This window comes from Haliotis rubra, unplaced genomic scaffold (assembly GCF_003918875.1).
Source record: "Haliotis rubra isolate DU_JTF1 unplaced genomic scaffold, ASM391887v1 Scf179, whole genome shotgun sequence".
NCBI classification, from domain to species: Eukaryota; Metazoa; Mollusca; class Gastropoda; order Lepetellida; family Haliotidae; genus Haliotis; species Haliotis rubra.
The window spans coordinates 599,094-624,419 of NW_025765769.1; the positions used below are offsets into that span (position 1 = coordinate 599,094).

General features: G+C 39.4%; 1 protein-coding gene across 1 annotated transcript in view; it reads left to right on the forward strand.

The window, feature by feature from the left end:
• Positions 1–25,326, forward strand: part of LOC124273263 (cAMP-dependent protein kinase catalytic subunit PRKX-like) — a 50,265-nt gene that overhangs the window by 19,217 nt on the left and 5,722 nt on the right. The window contains exon 2 of the mRNA XM_046708479.1: positions 24,384–24,552. Within this exon, the coding sequence (XP_046564435.1) occupies positions 24,384–24,552 (169 nt within the window). The remainder of the gene's footprint in view (positions 1–24,383; positions 24,553–25,326) is intronic.

The window sequence follows — 25,326 nt, forward strand, 5'->3', positions numbered from 1 at the left end:
TCTCGTGTCACGACACCTGGGACTCTTGCGCTTCACTTCACATGGTCAGCGGAAGATCAAATCTTCGTGCAGATAAGTGAGTCAATTTTGTGTTCATTTAGCCGGTTGGTTTGTAAAATTGACAATCCGGGAACGGAAACCGCACATCCATTATAGACAGTCACTTTTATAACGTAAGAGATTGTGTGTTTTTTTAATGAAAATTGACGGAAGGCGCGGGTTTCTGGATATTTGGGGTCCACGTATCTGGGGTCTCACTGTATATCCTTTCTCTCAAACCACTGTGGCTATAAAGGTGAAAGCTCACCTTACCACCAATGGTAACACAAAAATAGGTACAATAAAATGAGCTACAGTGTCAAAGGAACTGGTTCGTTTTCAACTATTGCTCACCTTACCACCAATGGTAACACAAAAATAGGTACAATAAAATGAGCTACAGTGTCAAAGGAACTGGTTCGTTTTCAACTATTGGACTGACTGACTGAGTTTGGTTTGACGCCGCTTTTAGCAATATTCCAGCAACATCACGGCGGGGGACACCAGAAATGGGCTTCACACATTGTACCCATGTGGGGATTCGAACCCGGGTCTTCGGCGCTACGAGCCAACGCTTTAACCATTAGGCTACCCCACCGCCCCCTTTCAACTATTGGAATATTTGGACTGAACTCAATATTAACCCATAAGTCCATCAGTCATTGTCACAATTGTCAGAATAACAAGAACAGAAAGTAAGCATCTGGTTCTATACATATAGGAATCAAAACAGTTCCAAGACTTTACATTGTGGAAGTATACATGGACTTTCCTGTTTAGTATTATCAAGTTAACTTGATGAGTTCATGGTTTTTGTTTCCTTTTAAATTTTCCAACTTCACTTGAATTTGTTTAACAGCCAACATAATGAAGAAGACCAAACAGTGACATTATGCTTGTGTCGCATGAGACAATGGATGTAATTGGATACCACCCAAAAAAGGTGTGTTCTATACACCTTCCTTTCGTCAATGTACATTAGTACTTGAAGGCTCGAATAATCTGTTTTGACAACTGTATTATTTCAGTGTAGCAAGATCAATTTTCACAATTTCTTGTTGTTTATAAAATATAATTCATATTTTTTATTTAGGCACTTACTCCTCAACTGAAAGACAGTGTTCCATAGTTTATTCCCAAAATAGCCTGAAATTATGAGTTCTGATATAAAATCATACTAAAGGTCTACAACTGAAAGTATTCTGACAAATTTTTAAATCACGACAATTAATTTATCTACTAGTATGTTGAGTGAGTGAGTTTAGTATTACGCTGCACTCAGCAATATTCCAACTAAATGGTGGCGGTCTGTAAATAATTGAGTCGGTACCAGACAATCCAGTGATCAACAGCATTGGCATCGATCTACGCAATTGGGAACCGATGACAAGTGTCAACCAGGTCAGCCTGACCACCTGATCCCGTATACAACAAGCATGGAAACAAGTGTCAACCAGGTCAGCCTGACCACCTGATCCCGTATACAACAAGCATGGAAACAAGTGTCAACCAGGTCAGCCTGACCACCTGATCCCGTATACAACAGGCATGGATTACTGAAGATCAATATTCCAAAGAAGTTAAAGAACAGCCATACGTCTCTTATTACTGTGGTAAATCTGCAATGATTTGCAGAAGTATTATGAAAAGGTCTGGTGTTCCGTAACCTCTTCTGAGTAGTACAGTCAAACACAGATGTGTTGAAGTTAAAGGAAAGTTGATACTTGTAATTATCCATGGATCCACACAACCGAAAAATGGTGAGAAAGAGTTGACCAAGCATTTACTTCGAGACAGTCGTAACTTTGACACATCAAGGTTGAGATTTGACTGTATATATTGGATGATGTTATTGATGAGCTAAACCAATCTGATCCACTTCATTTCAGTGTGCAATAAATATGCAAATGAGATTGCCTAATAGGGACTACTTTTAATCTCCAATGTCTGACTGTTGATAAATTACTTGTATTGACTGACATTCCAAAAACATTTACAGTCAGAATATTCCAAACTGTGAGTGATTACCATGGCCACAGATCTATAAACAGTGTATCATAAATAGGGTGGTTTTCTCGAACAGTTTCTAAAATAACTTTATTGAGTAAAATTATGTTTTAACTAGTGATTATTTTAAGAATGACATAATTGGATAAAGATATTGCCATGCTGCTGAACTGTAAACACCACAGGATTCCATGATACAGGTTTTATTGCTAAGTTATGATACAGACTACAGAAACTCTACTTTCTTTGGAATCGTGTTAAACTAATTTTTGAGAAAGGGCTACATATGTATTCTCTGTGACTGCAGCATCACCAGACACTGATGAAAGGTATCGGTGTACACAGACCGTATCTTGTTTCTTGAGGGTCATACGGAAGGTGCGAATCTGTCACTCACAGTCTGTTTCTTCAGTCGTATTCAACACCTGTAGTAATCTACTGAATTGATAGCATGTTCCCCAGTGGAAATCTGACCCCATGTAACCGTCACCAGCATGTTTTTGTTTATATTTAAAACATTTGTCTGTCAGTTCAAGCATGTTACTTTTTGACAAAGACTTGACTTTGTTGCTGAATACAGGTGACCACAGCTGACATCAGCATCACTGAGCATTGTTTGTGTCTGCAATAAACCTACTTTCTGACTTCAATGCATCAAGCATGTCAAGGCTACTTTAAACAATGACTTGTTGTTTGTACAGGGGCAGAAATCATCAGCTGGACTAAGTTCAAGTATTCTGGTGATAGGAGAGATGATGATAAATGTATTGTTAGTACTATATCTGTAATATTTTATGTCACCTTTAACTCACCATATCACTTTAAGTATATCAACACAGATACCAGCAGCAAACGTGGTGGTGGTGGAATTGGGTTTAACGTCGTGCTTGAGAATATTTCGCTCATATGACGACGTGCATGCGTGTGTATGTGTATGTGCGGCTGCATGTACTAGCCCACACTGAAGCTGGTTTTATAGTGCTAGCCCACTGAGATACCATGGCGCAGTGAAGCATGAATACCCCACTCAGACACATTATACTGACTCCGAGCCGACCAGTCCTTGTTGTACCCATTAATGCCGAGCGCCAGGCAGGGACCAGCAAGTACCATATTTTAACGTCTTTTGGTATGACGCGGTCGGGGATTGAACCCGCGACCTTCTGCACTCCAGGTGGACGCTCTAACCACTACACCACGGAGGCGGTCTAGCAAACATGGAGTACCTTCCTTACATTTTCATAGCAATAGACAATTCATTCAGTGTTCACAAATAGCGTCTGACCCTCTGACAAATCAGGTAGATTCACCAACGGCCCCATAGAAGTCTACAACCGGCCGGCCCCAGTGTCTGACTGTATATTTCACAATGATTTTGACTGAAGTTGTTATATGTGACATGTGACACCTGTTTGCTGTTAATAAATCTTATGTTTATTTATACTTTCATTGCCAATTATAAGAAATGCTAAATCTGAAATGTGTGTTTAATTTTATTCTGTGGGTCCTGTGAATTTTCAATGTGTCAGAAAGACATCTGAAACTTACAGGACCAAATGTCCTGTTACTTTAAAACACCATTCGTGAACACTGTTCATTGTCCTTCCATTTTTTGGGAAGACACCACACCCTTTTACAAAATATGCTGAAGAATCATCAATGTCCATTATATTGTCATCTGGTTACAGTCTAGGCAGTATAGACCTATAAGAAACAGAGCTCCAGATAAGGGCCATATCGGCGTATGTACGGATAAAAAATATGCATGATACGGTAGGAAATATTTCAGATACGCACCACAGCAATGGTGTACGGTCTTAGAAACATTTACAGACGTATTTATCTGAAAAAGTATTGCTTTATTGTTTATTGACCTGTTTACACAAAGAGTACAAATGATCCAGTGTACTGTGTAAGTGACGTCATGAGACCCTTAACAAATGACAGTGTGTGTAAGTGACAAATACAGTGTAAATGACTAATTCCAATGTAGCCTGCAGTTAAATTATTACGAGAAACCCTCTTGTACTGTCAGAGTTAGATTATTACCATATGTTTAGTGCAAGTCTAGATGCTTACAGGGCCAGTGGTATAGTCTAGTGGTTAAAGCATTCACTCGTCACGCTGAAGACTCGGGTTCGATTCCCCACATGGGCACAATATGTGAAGCCCATTTATTGCTGAAATATTGCTGAAAGAGGCGTAAATCTAAACTCACTCACTCACTCGATGCATACAGCTGTCAGTGAATATATGTGGCTTGGTGTCTGAATATATGTAGTTTTGATAGTAACAAATAAACCAATTGAAAAGGAGCCCCAGTGAGATTCAGAACCTGAAGAAATCTACACTTCATTTAGGGCTTTACCTTTGCAGGGAGGGCAAGGCAGTAGCAAAAATAATGTCATTCAGAGACTGCGAGATGGAGGTAGTTATGTCATGTTTAAGCCAATGGATGTATAGTAATTCTATCCTTTAAAGAGGCTAGTCTAGATATGAGGACAGAGATACCAGTCATTTTTTTTCATATTCTTTTAGAAATTATGATTTTAAACTATAATTTATTACCTTAAAGACTTGTGCAAGTCTAAGGACAGCAGTCTATTAAAAGGAAAATGTGATTTCATTGTTCATATTCTTTTAGAAATTATCATTTAACATTACCTTAGAAACTTGTGCAAGTCTAAGGATGCAAGTCTGTTGGAGGGACAGTATGTTCTTTTTATTTCTATTCTCTTAGTGATTATCCTTTCAACAAATATTGGGGCGGTGGGGTAGCCTAGTGGTTAAAGCGTTTGCTCGTCCGCCGAAGACCCGGGTTCGATTCCCCACATGGGTACAATGTGTGAAGCCCATTTCTGGTGTCCCCCGCCGTGATATTGCTGGAATATTGCTAAAAGCGGCGTAAAACTAGACTCACTCACTCACTTCAACAATTATTAATTTACCTGAGGGACTTGAGCAAGTCTGGTCCTGCTCCAACCCTGACATACTTCCCAGGGAGGCGATCATCATCTACAGATGGACAGGTGTTGCGGGGTATTTATAGCATCCTTTTACACTTTTGTCAGAATCAGGAACCTTGAGTGTGTTTTTTTCCTATGTGTACACTAAAGCAGGAAGCTAAAACCAGACGATACATGTGTTTTGGGGTATTTCTGGAAGCAGCTGTTCTTGTATTGTGAAAGAGGATATCAATCGGTGGAGTCACTGTCAGATCCTTTTCTCCCAGTTTTAATATTCGCACCTGGAAAAACGGAATACGTATGTTGGCTGAAGTGCTGATGTGGAAGTTGGATATTATCATAATGCACCACATGCTCGGATAATTTAGTCTGTATTCCTGATCTACAGCTCTAAAGACATGGCCGATTCACAATAGTAATATGAAATGTTTAGGTTTTTTTTATCATTATTAAAGTGAGTGAGTGAGTTTAGTTTTACGCCGCACTCAGCAATATTCCAGCTATATGGCAGCGGTCTGTAAATAATCAAGTCTTGACCAGACAATCCAGTGATCAAGAGCATGAGCATCGATCTGCACAATTGGGAACCAATGACATGTGTCAACCACCAGATCCCATTAGTCGCCTCTTACGACAAGCATGGGTTGCTGAAGGCCAATATTCTAACCCGGACCTTCACGGGTCTATTTAAGTAGTATAAAAGATATTTGTTATATGAAAACAGTAACTTTTTTTTTTCATTATTTTTATTTCCCAAGTATATTGTTGATATGGTACATAATACGATTGTCAGAAGTTAATACCTGATACAGATTTTCATAAAACACAGGTTGGGTTGTAGTATTCAATAATCATCATACATTCAGAAATTAGTACCAGATACACAGATAAGTGAACTGTTGTGTTGTACTCTACATAGTACAAGTAATAGTACAATTATCACACATTGGAAACTGATATGTCATCCAAATTTTCATATGTATTTCAATGTTGAGTTGTGATATATAAAACATCATGGATCAATATTATTAGCATAAGGTGTATGGAAGGAAGACCAAAAGGCATAGAAATTTGCTGGCATTGCATTAGAGAATGCTCGATATGAAAACAGTAACTGGTGTAATTATCTCTGGGCCTGAATTGACCCCTTTTTGTGTTGTAGAAGTACTGACTGACTGAGTTTGGTTTTGCGCCACTTTTAGCAATATTCCAGCAACATCACGGCGGGGGACACCAGAAATGGGCTTCACACATTGTACCCATGTGGGGATTCGAACCCGGGTCTTCGGCGTGACGAGCCAATGCTTTAACCACTAGGCTACCCCACCGCCCTTGTAGAAGTAACAGATGTTTAAGTTTTGGCATCAGTGTATCATCTAAAAAATACCCTGATATATCTGTGTAGTAATAATGAAACTGATATTTTGACCAATCGTGATACAGGAAAAATACTACCTATATAATAAATTTTCTATACTAACTCAAACAGAATTTTACAAAACAGGGGCTAGGACTTGTAGCTAAAGTTACAGATTTCCATGTTACATCTGTAGTACTGCCTACTGTGACGTAAAATAACATTCACCCACCACCCATAGTTCTTAGGCTAACATTGTTTGCAGAAGAACAAAATCTGATTTTTCACAACATCATTAACAACAATTATACCAGAATAGATTAATAAGTTGGGCTTTTGTCCAGCGTAGAGCAGTAATCTGGTTATATCACAGCATGTTAGCCTATAGTGTGTGGAGGGCCTAGTGTGAGCATGGTGAGTCAAGGTTATACCTGTATATCACCCTTGGCTTTAGGTACAGAAGTAGGTTCTGGGCCAATGAGAGGTCAGCATTTGAACATGTGAAGTGCATTATTCCTGTTAAACTCACTTCTAACAATATAAGGAACTACAGCATGAACATGTATAATCTAACAGTCAGTGTTTGAAATAACAAAAATTGTGACAGAACCATCAGAGCCCATGTCACTGAACTCTTCAGCCCTTCACTTTAAAAAATAATGCAGAATAATGTTACAAAAAGTTAGCCACATAAATTCATGGACCCATACCAATTTGAAACTTGCCTGACACAAGATCTATCTTCCATGGACCCATAGGCAGGCACATATTTCAAACATTGAGTACAGTGTATTATCAGCCATAAATGTATTGCCTCACAAACAGACCTCTTAGTGTTAAGTAGTATTTTATTGTAGTATGGTTTACACAATTATCTGTTTTTGTCCTGTAGCTGCTGTTGGCTGGATACATTGCCATACCAAACTCAGGTCATTGACACTGAGGCACCTCAACTACAGTTGAATATCACTCTCCTGAGCAAGTGTTTGGTTCAAACATTCATTCACTAAAAAGGATTAGCATTAGTTGGTACAAACTGGAGTCACTCAGTTGTAATATCAGCTGATTCTGGGTTCAGAACCCAGATAGGCATTAAACCCGACTCACTCACTCGTTGACTACGACTAATCTATTGTGAACCTGCAATGCCAATGTGGATATTCCAGGAGAGAGTGAGTGAGATAAGTTTAGGGTGCTTTTAGCAATGTTCCAGCAATATCACAGCTGGGGTCACAAGAAATGGGCTTCAGGCAGTGTAGCCATGAAGGGAATCCGGTCTTCGGCATGACGAGCGAACACTTTAACCACTAGGCTACCCCGCCGTCCCCCGGGATAAGTCAATGCAAAACTAAACTAACTCACTCACACACGCATACATGCACGCACACACTCAGAACCAACATGCTCTATCACCGTTTGGCATTCCACCTCCACTAAACTGGCACCCTGAAATATATTACTGAAATACATATTTTCTTCCCAAGCTGTTGACTTCTGACATTATGAGCTTGGCCAATTGTCTGTCAATGAGTTTATTTAGTTACTATTGCGAAAGGTGTCTTCATTCATTTGGCAGAAATGGCCACACCCAACAGGTAATTAAAAACACTTTGCTCCTTGAATTATCTGAAGTGTATACACTCTTAAGTAAGCAAGTTGTGGCTGCACTTAACCTCATTCTCAATCATGGCTCTCAAAAAAATTCTTTTTAAAAATTCACCTGTCTGCTTGGCGAGATTAATAACCATAATTCAATAAGACTTATGTCAACAAATGTTCGCAAGTTTGGCACCTCCCTCAAGCTTCTAGGAAAGTGTGTACAAACAGAAAGCACCTCTGTGACTTGCATGTGCCACATCTTTAGGCCATTTATTGCCTACGTCCAAACAGCTTGAACCATTGAGTCAACACGTTGTCCCCTTGAATAGACCCTGAACACATTTCTGACGTGACTTCCATAGTGTTCAGAGCTCCCCACGGACCCAGGGTCTTAAAACCTTACAAAGCACAGCCACAACATACATCAAGTGGTTGCATATTTAACCGATTCTGTTTCCACAACCTGAACCTTGTGTTGGACAAGCGTCTTTGTTTGAGCCTCTCTAACATGGCAACCGCTGTATTGTTCTCTGTGTGCCGAGGCGTTTAATAAGAGGATTACTTGCCTCTAATATAACTCTTCACACACATGAAGCCTGGTTGGTTGTTACAGAAATAGGCCGATTTGTATCAAGTAATGGATTTTCACATTGTCAGTTCTTCTTCAGGCTGTCAAGTTATAACACTGGCACACTCAGAGAGCACTGTGCCATACATTGAACCTATAGGGGTACTTTAAAGGCAGTACATAACTCAGTAGGTATATTTATTTGATCAAGCTTTTACTATTGCCCAGTGTTGAATGGCCTTGATATATTACATGGATTTAACTGCACGTGCTCACAAGCCAATATTTGACCCTTAAGTCATTAAAAATTCCCAATTGGAAATTAAATATTTCCAATTTATGTTAATGAAGTTATAACTAAGGTGATGTTTTATTGAAGCTTTCAATACACAGTGCCATTTACTGAGAAAGTGTAATCTCAAATATAGCATATGTTAGTCATGCTTGTATTTGACCAATACATAGGAATGCTTCATTTTTATTTATTTTCTATAATACTCGGTTCTGATGCCTCTGAAAAAAAGAATGATTTTCAATTTTGAACAAAAACTAAATATTTACGTAATATGTATATTACAACGACATTTTGTGTATGTAACAAAAATTTCATGACCCTGCGTCTTGAATTCTCATGTTGGTTACCTATTGTGAACTTTCATCACTTTTTATTTAAAGGTCACATGCAATCAAAAATACAAACATAATTAAAACACAATTATCACTTATTCATGACATATAATATACATTGCTGATTATTACAAAATTATAAGCATATAATTGCAAATCAAAAGTGCAATATTTGGTACTTGGGTTTACTTCCCTGAGGGCTCATTGTGTGTGTGTGTGTATAAGCGAAGCCCCTTGAGACCGAACCCAGTCAGAGCGGGTGGGTGTGCACTCAAGTGTAACAAAGGCTTTCATTGGCTGGTTCATTTGCCGATACGCTGAGGGCTCATTGTGTGTGTGTGTGTATATAGAGATATTGGGTTTTGTAAATACATGCTCATTTTTTCTGCATTTGCGTTCGATCCTATCAACAAATACTGAGATGGTGAACTACTGCGTGGTTGGAAACTGTCGTTCGTTCAAGTACAAAGCAGGGTTTCATCGCATTATTTATCAACTTTATAAGTTGAATTTGCATTTTTGACTGACTGACTGACCGAGTTTGGTTTTACGCCGCTTTTAGCAATATTCCAGCAACATCACGGCGGGGAACACCAGAAATGGGCTTCACACATTGTACCTGCATTTTTGATAATTTGGTACTGTAAGTCCATACCGAAAGTTATCAGAATCTGCAAAGTTGTGTTTTGCGTTGCATGTGACCTTTAATCAAGCCTTAGATCAATCAAGATGATAATATACCATTAAAAAAAGTAGGGGATATTCCATTTTTCGAGCATACTATTAGCCAATGCCAATGCCAATGCATATGAGAAAAAGTAACATATATCCATACAGATGAAACATTTCCAAAGGAATGGAATAAAATGTCACATTTTCCCTTATTTTCTCTCCATCATCTGTTTCCTCCTTGGCTTCATCATTTGCATTTTATCCATCTTGTAAATCCAATATCCCCTACTTTTTTTTAATGGTATAATAACCTTGGGTATCCTGCTATGTTAAACAGTAGATTAGTATCAAAATGCTTTTTGAGCAGAAATGGACACAAAATGTATAAGTATAGGTTTCATAGACTGAATGTTCATGTAGCTGAAAAACCCAACTTGTTACTCGTGTTCAACATCCCTAAATCTTCTTCCCAACTGTCCTGTGTGACTGAGACTGTGGAGGAGATGGGACTGACCCTGCACGTCACCCAGATCCTCTCTGTGTGTCTCGGTGCAGTGCGTGATGTGCCTGGAAGCTGTGTCTGATAAATCCTGTAGTAATTCAGATAGATGGTCAGAGACCATGTCAACACTCAGGCAGTGACTCATTGGAAAATTAGTGATCAACCAATCAGCTGCGAGGATATGGACATACCTCTCCCTGGGGTATAAATGCTGTTATTCCTGGGACCTATATAGTTGATGTCCTTGTTCAGAGGTGATTCCAGAGTATAAAACAGCAGATGTGTACAGTGCTTCAGTCACTAAGCGAACAAAGACATATGCGGGGATTGACAATCATTGAGGTAAACTGTCTGAAAAGAGAAAGGGGTCATTCCATCACTTCACTCCTCTAGATCTCAAGGCCACAAATTCAAAAGCGGGTGATGATGCATGCTTCCAAGTAGAACATTGCTTATACCGTATTTCCTCTAACAAGCGCTTGGGCACTAGTTTTTTCAACAGAGTTCAAGACCCGGCGCTTATTAGAGGCCCAGCGTTTTTGCGCTTTCTGGGTGTAATTACTGTAATTGTTAGTGAGTTGCTTTACTCCCGGTGCTTAGTACAGGCCTGGCACTTATTAGAGGAAATACAGTATTTCCAGGTTTGCAGACTTGATGTGAAATCATCCGGACTGTAAGTCTGTCATACAAACCCTGGAATAGACATACCTGACACAGCCCTAGCCTTGCTCCAAGGCTTCACTGAGTGCTAAGATCATGGATGTATAGTAATTTTGTCCTTTGAACAGGCTGAAGAGGCAAGTCTAAATAAGTGGACAGTGTAGTTTTAAGGACACCAGTCTGTTAAAGGGACAATGTGGGGTCTTTTATCATATTGTTTTAGAAATTATCATTAAAACTATTATTTATTAATTAGAGACTTGTGCAAGTCTAACACAGCCCATGCAAGCCTATAATATTTGGCAAGTCTAGATTACTGCAGTTAATCTTTGTTTTAGTATGATTTACGTTGATAATTTAAGAGCTGGGTTTTTTTTCTGTAAAATATGTTCATGTCGGAGACCAGACAATAGTCAGTAGGACTGGATACTTGAAAATCTTACCCGTTCTTGTAACAAGTCCCAAATTTTATGTAAACAAAAAAACGTGATGATTCATTTCTTTTTTCCCCAGTGTCTATTACTCAAAGTTGATAGAGGATTTTTTTCTTTTTGAACAAATTAAACCTCATGGAGATATTTGTTAATAATTGGTAGTAAAAGTCAAATGTCATTTTTTTTAAAAATGAAAAAAAATGTATGAAAAAAATCATAGAAACCTAAAAATTGAACTGAACTCAACCTAAATGTGATGCAACAATATCCACTGTAACATCCTGGACAGTTGATAACTCTGCATCATGTTGCCTTAATTGACCAATCAGCTTGGGAATCATTTGTTATGCTTACAAACATATAAGTAATATTGGAATCTACATCTTAAATATTATATAATGTTTGGAAAATATTTACATCTGGAAACTGCAACAAAATCAAATATTTTGAAACTACATGAATACATAAAATGGAATCTGTAAAGAGAAGGCCTGGATTATCATTCGTGGTTACCGATAGCAACAGAGGAAAACATAGATGCATGCTGCGAGTAATGGGTCAACATATCGTGGTATATCTCAACATTCTCCTCAAATTGTGAACCAAGCATCCACAACATCTCCCCTGAGACTTTGAATGCTCATTACAGTCTTTAGAATCGTTTCTGTATAGTCTCGTTGATCAACATCAACACGATCAACATGGTAGTTTGTTGAAACACGGTAATAATCTTTTTTAAAGCAAGGGGATTGTAGCAGTGTGGTTTGCAGAGAGGTGTGTGTTGTACTCAAATTGTGAACCAGGGACCTCAAACATCCCCCCTGGGACTTTTGAATCCTCGTTATGGTTAGAAAAATGTCTTGTTGATGAACATAAACACTATCAACGTGATAGTTTTGATGGAATCTGTATGATGCAAGGGATGAGAGCAGCGTGGCTCGTCGAAAGGTGTGTGTTGAAGCGCTATGTGTAAACATAAAAGCAGTTGTTTATGATCACTTTCAGACAAGCGATGATGGCTGAGCATGATGGGAATCAACTCATCCATGATAGACTTTCATCAAACTGTACCGACATGTACTTTATCTTGGTGCTGGGACACGAACATCTTGACATTTACGTGCAGACACTCTCAGTCCATTGTCTGGAAACACAATTAATGATAGCCCACGAGTTAATAACTGATTTACGGAAGTGTGATTATCTTCTGCCCTAATGAAGTTTGGTGAGATACAGAAATAGGTTCTGTATACCACACTGCCGACTTCCTGGAGTGATATCTTTCCACACTCATCAGCCAGTGTCTTCAGGAGGCTGACCAGACAATAATAATAATAATGATAGTAATACAAATAATAATAATAATATTAAAGGAGCTGCTATTGTTGCTGCTGCTATTGTAGACTAACAACTAGTCTCTGAAATGAACATATTTTACTGAAAAAAGTTCATCATTAAAAAAAATATATTTAATGAAAAGGAGCCCTGAGACTTTCTTCATTTTCCTGAAGCTGAGGAATCTAGACTTGCCACATTTTCTAGACTTGCAGGGGCTTTCTTGGATATATTTGCTTCAGGGTCTGTACGACAGACTACTGCTATTGTTGCTGCTGCTATTGTTGTTGAAGGCCTTTGATTTGTGAGGAAAAAGTTAATATTTTTAATCTTTGCTATAAGACCTTATTGTTCTCTCAGGAAGAAGGCACTGAAAAATATGTTGGTTTCTTTAACATTTGTCTTCCAGACATCAAGTATATGGAAAGCTAGATTTTGTACATAAAACTTTGGACAAAATTTCCTGTAAAATGAATCCCAGCTCCCTATAATATAAAATGTACAGTGCAATTGTCCAAATCCATGACTTTTAAATAATAATAATAATAATAATGAGTCCATTTATATGGCGTCAACTCCATAAACTATGTGTATGCTCATAGCTGCAAATATACTACGATATTAACTCTGCCAGTGGGGACACGAACACCAGGCAGTAGATGTTTGTCCAGGCATGACTATCGGAAAAGATATGTTTTTAGCTGGAACTTGAAAAGTGAGAGTGTTTCAAGTTCTTTGAGTTCAGTTGAGAGTTTGTTCCATAGAACTGCAGCATTATAATTGAAAGATCTTCAGACAAATCGTTTCAAGTTAGTCATCGGAATGTGGAAGAGATGCTGGTCTGCTGAATAAAGGACTCTGGACAGTTTATACATTTGTGTGAGTTCAGCCAGATATGATGGGGCTGATCCATGGTAGCATTTGCAAGTTTAGATGGAATACAAACACTTTTGAAAGGACATTGAATACAGCAAGAATGCTAAATGAATTTCACATAAAACACTTGCATGGATCAAGTAGCATTTGTTTCCATGGCAGCGTGGTTCCGTGTTCAGCTAGTCAGTACTTGTGAAATGCTTCTGTATGAAGGAAGGATAACAATATATGGATAAACAATTCTTTATTCAATAAAGAAGTTGTTCATCCATATATTGTTATCCTTCCTTACTGCTCCAACTTCTAAATGCCTCTCATAGAGGTTGCTTCTGTATGTACAGGCCATGAACACGTGGATCAAGTAGTGGTTGTTTCCATGGTAGCAAGGGATGAAGGGGCAAGAAGTAGCCAGAAACGTCTGTGTTGTAAATAATAAAGACATGGTACCATGGTTCTGTGTTCATCCAGTTAGCACTTCTGAAACTCTTCTGAATGTACGGGGCGTCTTGTGGTGATGTATGCCAGTCGATCATGTAATGAGTTGTGAGTGTGAAGAGTAGGGTACTTGAGTAATAGTGCATTGTGGGAAAGAACATGTTTCCTGTGTTAGACAAGCTTGATGAGTGAAAGGGCACATTTTTAAGCAGGGATGATAAATTTCACGTTTTCTTGATCATGAATTCTTTGGAATGAAATGTTACATAGAGATGAGCAGAAAACGATGGTTAAGGATAGCTTGATGGTGAAATCTGAAGGTTTCTCAACATGCTGATGGGGAGAGATCAATGTTCACAGATTGTCTGGGTCAGTATTTGCAGTTCAGCAGGACCTGAACATTTTGACATTGTTTAGTTCACAAATCTGCTGACTCAGCGAAATTTGACTGTGAACAAAATGTTACAATTCATTTCCTTTCACCGTTCCTATTAAATAGATGTTAATTAAAATGCTATATTTTTTAAAACAATACAAGAAAAGTGATGCAGTTTTTACTTCATGTTGAAAAAGGGCAAATAAGGATGGTTTTTTTCAAAACAATCTTGAACAAAATGATTTAACTGAACCCATGAATAAACTTCTTTTGTAATATTAATAATAATAACATCTACAATGTGTTTTATTAAATTTTAGAATGCACTGAATGAAAATGCTTTTTTTAAATCAGGCCATATGATAGTTGTTTTTATTTATCATAATGGGGTAGCCTAGTGGTTAAAGCATTCACTCGTCACACCGAAGACCCAGGTTCGATTCCCCACATGGGCCCATTTCTGGTGTCCCCTGCCATGATGTTGGTAACAACAGCGTAAAACTAAACTCACTCACTTTATTTATGATAATGCAGTTGTTAATAAGGTTTAAGTAAGGTAAGGTCTTAAAACAATACTATTTGATGCACTTAATACGAGTATTCATATTTGTTTGGCTTAATATGGTAGAGAATTATGCTTAATCAAGAAATTCTTCAGAAATTCCAGCATGATTGTAAGAGCAAGCATTCCAAGGTTAATCATCATGCAATGTTTGTATTACATGCATGCTCTTTCTAGGGTGTGTAGAACATGTGATGCTGTCAGAACGCTCCACAGAAATCATGCATCTTGCCGTAATAAACGCTGATCTGCCGTGTGATAACAGTTATTTTAGTGCAGTGTGCAGGGACTACTGGGGTGCTTGACAAGTCTCTGCGGTTGTAGCCTAATGAACGTATTTCACCAGACATGCCTAACAGAAGAAGTTGAAGGAACACAGTATTTTTCTGCGTTTTACCTCAACCACATACGTAGTGCACATAGATGTGAGTGGATGGATAACGATTAATGCACAATCAGCAGTATTCATAGTGCCATAGCAGCCTGTAAAGTGAATGAATTCTTACTTGATCCCATTAGTCGCCTCTTACGTGAGTGAGTTGGGTTTTATGCTGCTTTTAGCAATATTCCAGTAATATAACGGTGGGAGACACCAGAAATCGGCTTCACACATTGTACCCATGTGAAGAATCAAACTCGGTCTTCCGCATACTAACGCTTTAACCACAAGGCTACCCTGCAACCTGTAAAGAATAGTCTAGACTCATAAGTCAAGCCAGTTGACAACATTATGAGCATGTCTGCAAAATCTCAGAGTCTGCCCATCCACTCTCTGCTTACTCGTCTGTTACAACAAGCATGTCTTCCTTTAACACCCTGGGGCGGTGGGATAGCCCAGTGGTTAAAGCGTTGGCTCGTCACCCCGAAGACCCGGGTTCATATCCACATGGGTGCAATGTGTGAAGCCTATTTCTGGTGTTCCCCGCCGTGATGTTGCTGGAATATTGCTAAAAGCTACGTAAAACCAAACTCAGTCAGTCAGTCCATTAACACCCTGTTTGTCCCAATGTGAACACAATGTGTGGAGTCTATTTCTGGTCCATTAACACCCTGTTGCTGGAATATGTTAACAGCGGGTAAAACCAAACTCAGTCAGTCAGTCCATTAACACCCTGTTTGTCCCAATGTGAACACAATGTGTGGAGCCTATTTCTGGTGTTCCCCGCCGTGATGTTGCTGGAATATTGTTAAAAGCGGGGTAAAACCAAACTCAGTCAGTCAGTCCATTAACACCCTGTTTGTCCCAATGTGAACACAATGTGTGGAGCCTATTTCTGGTGTTCCCCGCCGTGATGTTGCTGGAATATTGTTAAAAGCGGGGTAAAACCAAACTCAGTCAGTCAGTCCATTAACACCCTGTTTGTCCCAATGTGAACACAATGTGTGGAGCCTATTTCTGGTGTTCCCCGCCGTGATGTTGCTGGAATATTGTTAAAAGCGGGGTAAAACCAAACTCAGTCAGTCAGTCCATTAACACCCTCCCAATGTGAACACAATGTGTGAAGCCCATTTCTCCCTAAAAGCGGTGTAAAATTTCACTCACTCACTCACTCACTCACTCACTGAAACAATTACAACCTGGGGAATCTGGATGAGCATATGATCCTGTTTTAAGCTGTAGTTATGTTGATTCCTGAATGATTGGTTCATGTGATTGAATCCTTTTGTGAAGCAATATGGTTTGTATGTGGGTTGTTTGGAAATGGATCTGGTTGTCAGACTCGTTGAAGTGGCTAATGACGTATCCTCATCCTCAGATGACATCGTTTGTTGCTCATGATGTCAATCACTGACTTGTCTGGTCCAGATTTGATCATTCACAGTTGACCGTCATGCAGCTGGAATATTGCTCAGCATACACTCACACAAACAATTACATGCTTAATTTACACTTGCACAAATTCTTGAACAACTGTCTGTGATCAGAATAGCGTAACCTGGCAACCAGAAAAAACTCAAATTTCTTTGGCGACAACTCTAATTTAGTGGTATCTCTAGAATCCTCTTCTTGCATCTTTGGATACCATTACAGAGTGTGATCTCCGAGGAAAGATGCGAGTAGTATTATCCTAACAACATGTCTTGTGTCAGTATTTATGGAGGTGAATAAATGAATAACATCTGAGTGTAGAGACTTGATGCCAGCTAAATATAACAGTATACGTGATACATGTGTAAGTGGTTGTCTGGAGCATGGAGTATTACGTAGAACCTGCAATAAATGCCCTTTCTGTTCAAATAGTGGCCTGACTTGCTAATAACGGAAAGATGATAACTACTATAATCTTTTAATAATTATTTTTTTGACCGTATGTGTGTGCATGTGTGTGTAAACCAGAGGAGGACAATCAGATTTTCTACACTTCCGCAAGTAGAATCACACAGTGACACTGCAGCCCACTGTAGAACGTGTGTATGTATAATTTATGAAGGTGGTGGCATGGCAAGGGTGAATACGATAAGATGTTTGTTCAATAAAAGTTTCAAATAATGTATGATACATAGCCATTTTGTTTAATTCTTTCAGCTTTGATAAAAACGATAATAATGGTGGGATATAAATGAGTGAGATAATAGTTTAGATCACAGCAGTATTTCTGTCATATTGAGACCAGAATAAGTATCACCTGATGATGAAGAACAGCATGACAAAAAGATTATGGCATTTTTGCAGTCAAATGTTTTGTGAAAATGCTCAACCAATAATAAAAAGATTTGAGTATTACATGATTATTCTGTTAAAAAGGTGCCAAGCTGCCGACATGTGACTTAATCCTGATTTAACTGACCCTTGCTGGTGTTTGTTATCATGTTATCCACAAGATTAAGATAAGCAGATGTCCTTCATGTTTAAAAAGGTTGGTAGGAGGGAAGATACTTTGAATTATGTGGTCTTCCATACCCTTTCAAGGATCAGAGTGGTGGGGTAGCCAAGTGGTTAAAGCTGAAGACCCGGGTTCGATTCCCCAGATGGATACAATGTGTGATGCCCATTTCTGGTGTCCCCCGCCGTGATATTGCTGGAATAATGCTAAAAACAATGTAAAAGTAATCTCACTCTCACTCTCACTCACTTTCAAGGATCAAGAAATAAGCCGTAACATATTTTGCACCCCGGCAGTATAGACATGTCATTGGGACTTTCAGATAACAAACCATGGGGCGATAGTGTAGCGGCCATAAAATTTCCGAGTCCTGTGCTGGGATTCGAACCACGGACCTTTTAATCCGAGGTCAGACACCTTGTCCTCATGACCAAAGAGGTTAACCCCCGTCAGCAAGCTGACAAGGTAAGGATGTCATCTGTGGGATGACTCCACGCCCTGCTACATACTCCCCCGTCAACAGAAGGCACATCCCGAGCCGCATAGTTGGGTACTGAGACTTATTTTGCTCAAATTTGATATGAACGTGCTCAGCCCCACGTTGGGCACCAATGTAGCGGCCATAAAATTTCTGAGTCCCATGCTGGGATTCGAACCACGGACCTTCTAATCCGAAGTCGGACGCCTTGTCCACATAACCAAAGAGGTTAACCCCTGTCAGCAAGCTGACAAGGTAATGATGTCATCTGTGGAATGACTCCGTGCCCTGTTACAATATTATGAGAAACAGGTCAAACATTGCAACCGGCAGATCCTCATCTGTTCATGCAACAAAGATGGGGTTCTGGGCCTTATTCTTCTTCCAGATCTCGAACAGGATATGCATCAAATGTGAGACACATGAGGACCAAATTTACCAGGGAATTTTCACAAGAAGGGAATACAATCATATATATTTATAGCTGTGACACTTTCATATTCTACTCCTGAAGCACTCCTTAACACCAGGCTGGTACTGGCTATTCTTGCATGCAGATACATGTTCAGGAAATGTCAACACATTGGCCGGCTTGGCTTTGGTACAGACAGATTCTTGCTTCCACATGTGTTGAAGGAGAAAGATCGATATGAATGTCAAACAAATATCAGGGAACTTAATGATCGCATTTGTACCAGACATGGTATATAACAGATATAACATGGAAATGTATGAGATATAGGGGATCAATTTTGACTTTGTTCATAACCAATAATAAATGTGGGCTGTGATAAAAGAAACTGAAGAAATTTACCTCTTGAACATGTTGGTTACGACTTTATATACAACATGATATAAATCAAATATTCTAGCACAATATTGATATGTACTGTGCTGCTACATTATTTATTCCATGTATGGTTTATGTTCAGGATACATGTAATAGTACCTGTTTATAATAACAAGGAAAAAGAATGACAATTTGTGAAGCAAATGACACCCAAGTTGTTTGTGTTGATTGTAGGCACAGAAAGGCAACTTTCACTAAACACTGAATAAAACATATATACCATGGTAACGTGTAGTATATATACTCAGATTTGAGTTTTTAGGATAGACATGGAATATCCCACATGACATGGCAGTAAACAGCAATGATTAATAGTAAACAGGTGCCCTACAGATCTGGAACACTTTGGTAAGAGATGTACAGAAATAACATGTAGTCTTAACATACTGATCATTGTATCACACAGGAGGGGAATACTCTCAGGAGATGCCGGTCATTGTTAAGAGGTTTTTCGAGGACACACTGACCGAATTGTGTGTGGCCTGAATAGACAGGTGACAGTAGGTCCTTGTAATTGTTTGCTTTTAGTGTCCCAGTCTTGGGTTCGGGGATCAAAGCAATGTTCACTGCTCTGTCAGGTTGGCTTTGTGGAAAGAGCTGATTATCTTCTAGATACAGTTTGCTAAGGTTGTGTATTTGTGAATATTTTCATGCAATAAACATTGCTTGTTCCGCGAAGTAAGGTGAAGGATATTAATCATGCTAACAGTGACGGAGTTAAAATATTGCATCAGCATTATCATGAATAGTTCTGCCATATTTTAACAGTATATTTGCTTACCAGTTTATTCACAGGAATGAAGAGTGGTGTGTTCTAGGAGTACTACCTATTTGATAAGAAAATTATAAAATGATTGATTCTAACAAATGTGCATTTAAAGTATTTTGGGGCTGCATTTCCACTTGTAGATTGCAATGATAAAGCTGATTTTCCCTGCCACTTTTAGCAGAATTGGAGCATTTATTATCACTATTGCGGTAAAAAGAACCGGCTTCATCACCCTTTCCATGTGGGAATCAAACCTGAGTTGTCTTTGTCATAGGTGGATCCAGAGGGGGTGTACGCACCCCCTTTGTCCTGAAAGTTTTTAAATGACCATTGAAACTCGCGTGAAAATGAAGTGTGCACCCTCCCTTTTCTCAATAGTGTGCACCCCCCCACTTTCTCAAAAAGCTGTGTCCGCCCCTATTTGTGATGAAACACTTCCCCCATTCTGCTACACTCAGAATGACACTTTTCTCAAGACAATAATTCTGAAGTTTCCTGTCACCGATAATATTTCTCAGGTTTAAATAAGGGCTTTGATAAGATTGAGACCGGCAGCATAAGTCCATGAGGTAGTTTGGGGAAGGTTTGGCTCATTAATTCCCAAGGTTGTGTATGCCCCAGGGTCGACAGGTTCCTGGTGTGTACCTCTTCATGTTTTCCAGCTCCATCTGTCTTGTGGCAATCTAAGTGTTGCATCACCCGCTTCCAGTGTTTACCTGACCTGCCCCTGATACATCAGACATGCAAACTTTGCCTAGGGGATTGTGTTTAAATGATGTGTGTTGGCGAACATTGTCCATGGATGTCTTGCAGTTGTGTGATCCCCAGGGAGTTGAAAATGCAATTTGAAAGCAGTGATCTGTTGATGTTAGTAATGTCTGGCACATGCCTGTTTGAATGTTGAGTTACATAGGTTGTCGGTTGTTAATGCAAGGGGATCTGTAGGGGAATTGAAGACTAGACACACACCTGTCAATATCATTCTTTTCTTTAAGATGCATCCCACTGTTACTTGAGTAATGCCATGCTCAGCAATATAACAGCTACCTGATGGTGGTGGGTAAATGACCCAGTCTGGACCACACGATCCAGTGATTGATATCTAGTAGAGGTTATTGCTCACTATGTCTGATAATCGTAATCCCACAAGAAAACCTCATGTTGGGAATAACAGGACACAATCATAACGACCCATGAAGGTCCGGGTTAGAATGAACCTTCAGTAACCCATGCTTGTCTCCCCATATAGGTCCAGGTTAGAATGAACCTTCAGTAACCCATGCTTGTCTCCCCATATAGGTCCGGTCCGTTAGAATGAACCTTCAGTAACCCATGCTTGTCTCCCCATATAGGTCCGGGTTAGAATGAACCTTCAGTAACCCATGCTTGTCTCCCCATATAGGTCCGGGTTAGAATGAACCTTCAGTAACCCATGCTTGTCTCCCCATATAGGTCCGGGTTAGAATGAACCTTCAGTAACCCATGCTTGTCTCCCCATATAGGTCCGGGTTAGAATGAACCTTCAGTAACCCATGCTTGTCTCCCCATATAGGTCCGGGTTAGAATGAACCTTCAGTAACCCATGCTTGTCTCCCCGTGTAGGTCCGGGTTAGAATGAACCTTCAGTAACCCATGCTTGTCTCCCCATATAGGTCCGTGTTAGAATGAAACTTCAGTAACCCATGCTTGTTGTAAGAGGCGACTACCCGTGAAGGTCCGGGTTAGAATGAACCTTCAGCAACCCATGCTTGTCTCCCCATATAGGTCCGGTTAGAATGAACCTTCAGTAACCCATGCTTGTTGTTAAGAGGCTTCACTACCCGCTTGAAGGTCCGGGTTAGAATGAACCTTCAGCAACCCATGCTTGTCTACCCGTGAAGGTCCGGGTTAGAATGAACCTTCAGCAACCCATGCTTGTCTACCCGTGAAGGTCCGGGTTAGAATGAACCTTCAGCAACCCATGCTTGTCTACCCGTGAAGGTCCGGGTTAGAATGAACCTTCAGTAGCCCATGCTTGTCGTAAGAGGCGACTAACGGTATCGGGTGGTCAGGTTTGCTGGCATGGTTGACACATGTCATCGGGTTCCCAAATGCGCAGGTCGATGCTCATGCTGTTGATCACTGGATTGTCTGGTCCACACTTGATTAATTACAGATCGCCGCCATATAGCTGGAATATTGCTGAGTGTGGCGTAAAACTAAACTCACTCACTCACTCACTATCATAACACTGCAAATAATGTAGGCACCATTTAATATCAAGATGATCAAGGATACTTCCTGTTGAGACACGAGTTGTTTACATTGCAGTGTTATGAGTCAGGAAACTGCATCTGTTGTTTGTGTCTTGATTTAACAAACACAGCAATAAGAAACATGCTTTATAAGGTTTAATTTGGTATTTCATCTTTATGAATATCCGTTAGTGTCTCAAGCCCGTTGATAATTCCTGGCGCAAGATTATTTGATCAATCTTCCAGCAGTACTGACATCTTGAGCATCTATCTACAACATTAGGAAACAATGACCCATTACTAGCTGGAAGCCTCTTGTGGGTTGTCAAAGACCAGGTCTGACCAGTCTTCAAGAGGAGACAAGCATATGTTGTTTGAAGACCAGTTCTAAGTTCATCTTCAAGTATGTTGTCGGAAGACCAGTTCTAACCACAGTCTTCAAGAGGAGACAAGATATGTTGTTGGAAGACCAGTTCTAACCACAGTCTTCAAGAGGAGACAAGCATATGTTGTTGGAAGACCAGTTCTAACCACAGTCTTCAAGAGGATACAAGCATATGTTGTCGGATGTTCTAACCACAGTCTTCAAGAGGAGACAAGCATATGTTGTTGGAAGACCAGTTCTAAGTTCAGTCTTCAAGAGGAGACAAGCATATGTTGTCGGAAGACCAGTTCTAGCCACAGTCTTCAAGAGGATACAAGCATATATTGTTTTAAGACCATCTTCATGTGGTCACTGATCTTCTTAGAAGATGCAAATCATATTTATTCATGAATACTTATGTTTAATATCAAGGAATTACAATAACATAAATGTAATTGCTTCAGTTGGAACATTTTAATGATATTTTCTACAAAGCATATTCCATTTCCATCTCACTTAGATAAAAACAAACTAGTTCCAAGTAAAAACACTATCTTAACACTGCCTAGGTGAAAACATAAACAAAAAAATCAGTTTCATATAAAAAGGTCACGTTGCCCAAAACAGATATTTTAAACAATTTAATGTGTTCACACTGGTTCTGTTGCATCAAGCACCTGCCCTTCAATGCACTCTAATGCACCCACTGCACCAGCCAAATACAAGCATGCTTATTATTTCTAACTAAACAAGAGTATTCCTATTACATCAGCCTACACAAAAGGTCACTCTTTGCTTTAGGATGCCTCCCACAGTTCTTTGAAGATGAGAATCAAAGCTGGAACTGATGTTGGTGTTACAACTGTGCGCTGTTAATTTTAAGAGAATCCCATTTAGTAAAAGCCCATGAAACTGATGAGGTTTTTGTGTTATCAATGTCAGTATGTAATGCTAATGAGCCTGCACTGCTTAAAGCCTCAGGGAACATGATTCCAATGTGTTTCATTTATGTTAAGTAATACGTGTATTTCTGCACGCAGGTTGAATTTTGGGAAAAAAAGATGATGGGTATTTTTTTTAAATTAATTTGTTCCAGGAAGTACAGGAAAATACTTACCCAATTATTTACTTACAAAATATAATAATTTGCTGTACATGTTGGGTGTCCTGGCAAAACAATTGTTAAAATAACATGGGTATGCCTTCAACAGGGCGCTGGGGTAGCTGCATAGTTAAAGTGTTTGCTCATCATACTGAAGACCTGGGTTTAATTCCCCACATAGGTACAATGTGTGAAGCCCATTTCTGGTGTCCTGAGATATTGCAGGAATATTGCTAAAAGCGGCATAAAAGTTAACTCACTCAAGGGAGGACAGAAAAAAGAAGACCTGTCTCCAGCAACGATTTTACACCCCACCTAACCTCCAGCATACACTACTCAAACAAGTTAAGGACCTCCTCTGATGTTACAGGCCATTTTGTCATTTATACACAAATAATTTAGTACACAATTCATACACAATGATCGAGAAGTTACACACTTGCAATCAAGACATTATGCACTTGTCAAGTACAGACACACTTGTGATCAAGAAGTTACAGAGCTGTACACCTGTGATTAAGTGGAATGATACACCTATGATCAAATTGTAGATACACCTGTGTTTCAGAGGTTTCTCAGGTGTCATTAAGTGATTACAGACCTGTGATCCAGTAGTGACACCTGTGATGAAGTTGAAGGATACACCTGTAAACACACCTTTGATCAAGATGTTGCATACCTCTGACATTTTTTTTTTTTGCTAGAAATTCCCATACTGTTTTCTCATAGATTTTTTTTCATTTCAGGCACAGGTACATTTGGGCGTGTTATCCAGGTGCGTCAGAAGGGGACGAAGCAATACCTGGCTCTCAAGGTGATGGCCATGGCAGAAATCATTCGCCTGAAGCAGGCTGATCACATCAAGAGTGAGAAGGAGATACTGTCCAAGAGCCATCATCCGTTTATTGTGAATATGTGAGTGCATAAGCTTTCTTAAACATGGGGTAGCCTAGTGGTTGATGGTTCACTCATCATGCCAAAGGTCCAGGTTCAATTCCCCACATGTGTGAACTTATTTTCTGGTGCCCCCTTCCATGTTATGTTTTGCTTAAAGTGGCATAAAACAAAACTCACTCTGTAAGCCTGATATTGTCAGGGGTGGAAATAACTTTAAAATTGCTAGTGTACTCCGGTACAGTGGCACATGTAAACTCACTTGCCCTGATATTTTTTCCACTATAAAGGCCGATTTTCTTCTTGATTTTTTAAATAAACAACATAATTAACATTGGAAAGTCAACTGGACACCGGTACAGCGTGATATGCAAAAAAACCCACTGGACTGGGACGTCGGGCAATGGGTTATTTCCACCCCTGTATTGTGTCTTGTGGCATTGTAATTATTAGATATATTTTAAGAGACTTTAATCGTGAGTTGATTCACAATCCTTATTAATTTATATTGTTTTTGTGTGAATTTCTCTGTGCTCCCTGTCAGCTCACTGATTAATATATGTATATGTATAAGGCTTAAATCAATAAAGGGTAATTGTGTTTTGTACTGATACATTGTTAAAACATGACACCCATGGTGATTATGTGCCAGTTAAAAGGGGCTTATATTCCCTGGTTGGTGTGTGATATTGGTGTAACATTGAATCCGGAATAACAGTGATACCGACACACACACTTATCTCCCCTCCTTCAAGCACAGAACATGATTCATACAAATATTTTTTCGTTGAGACA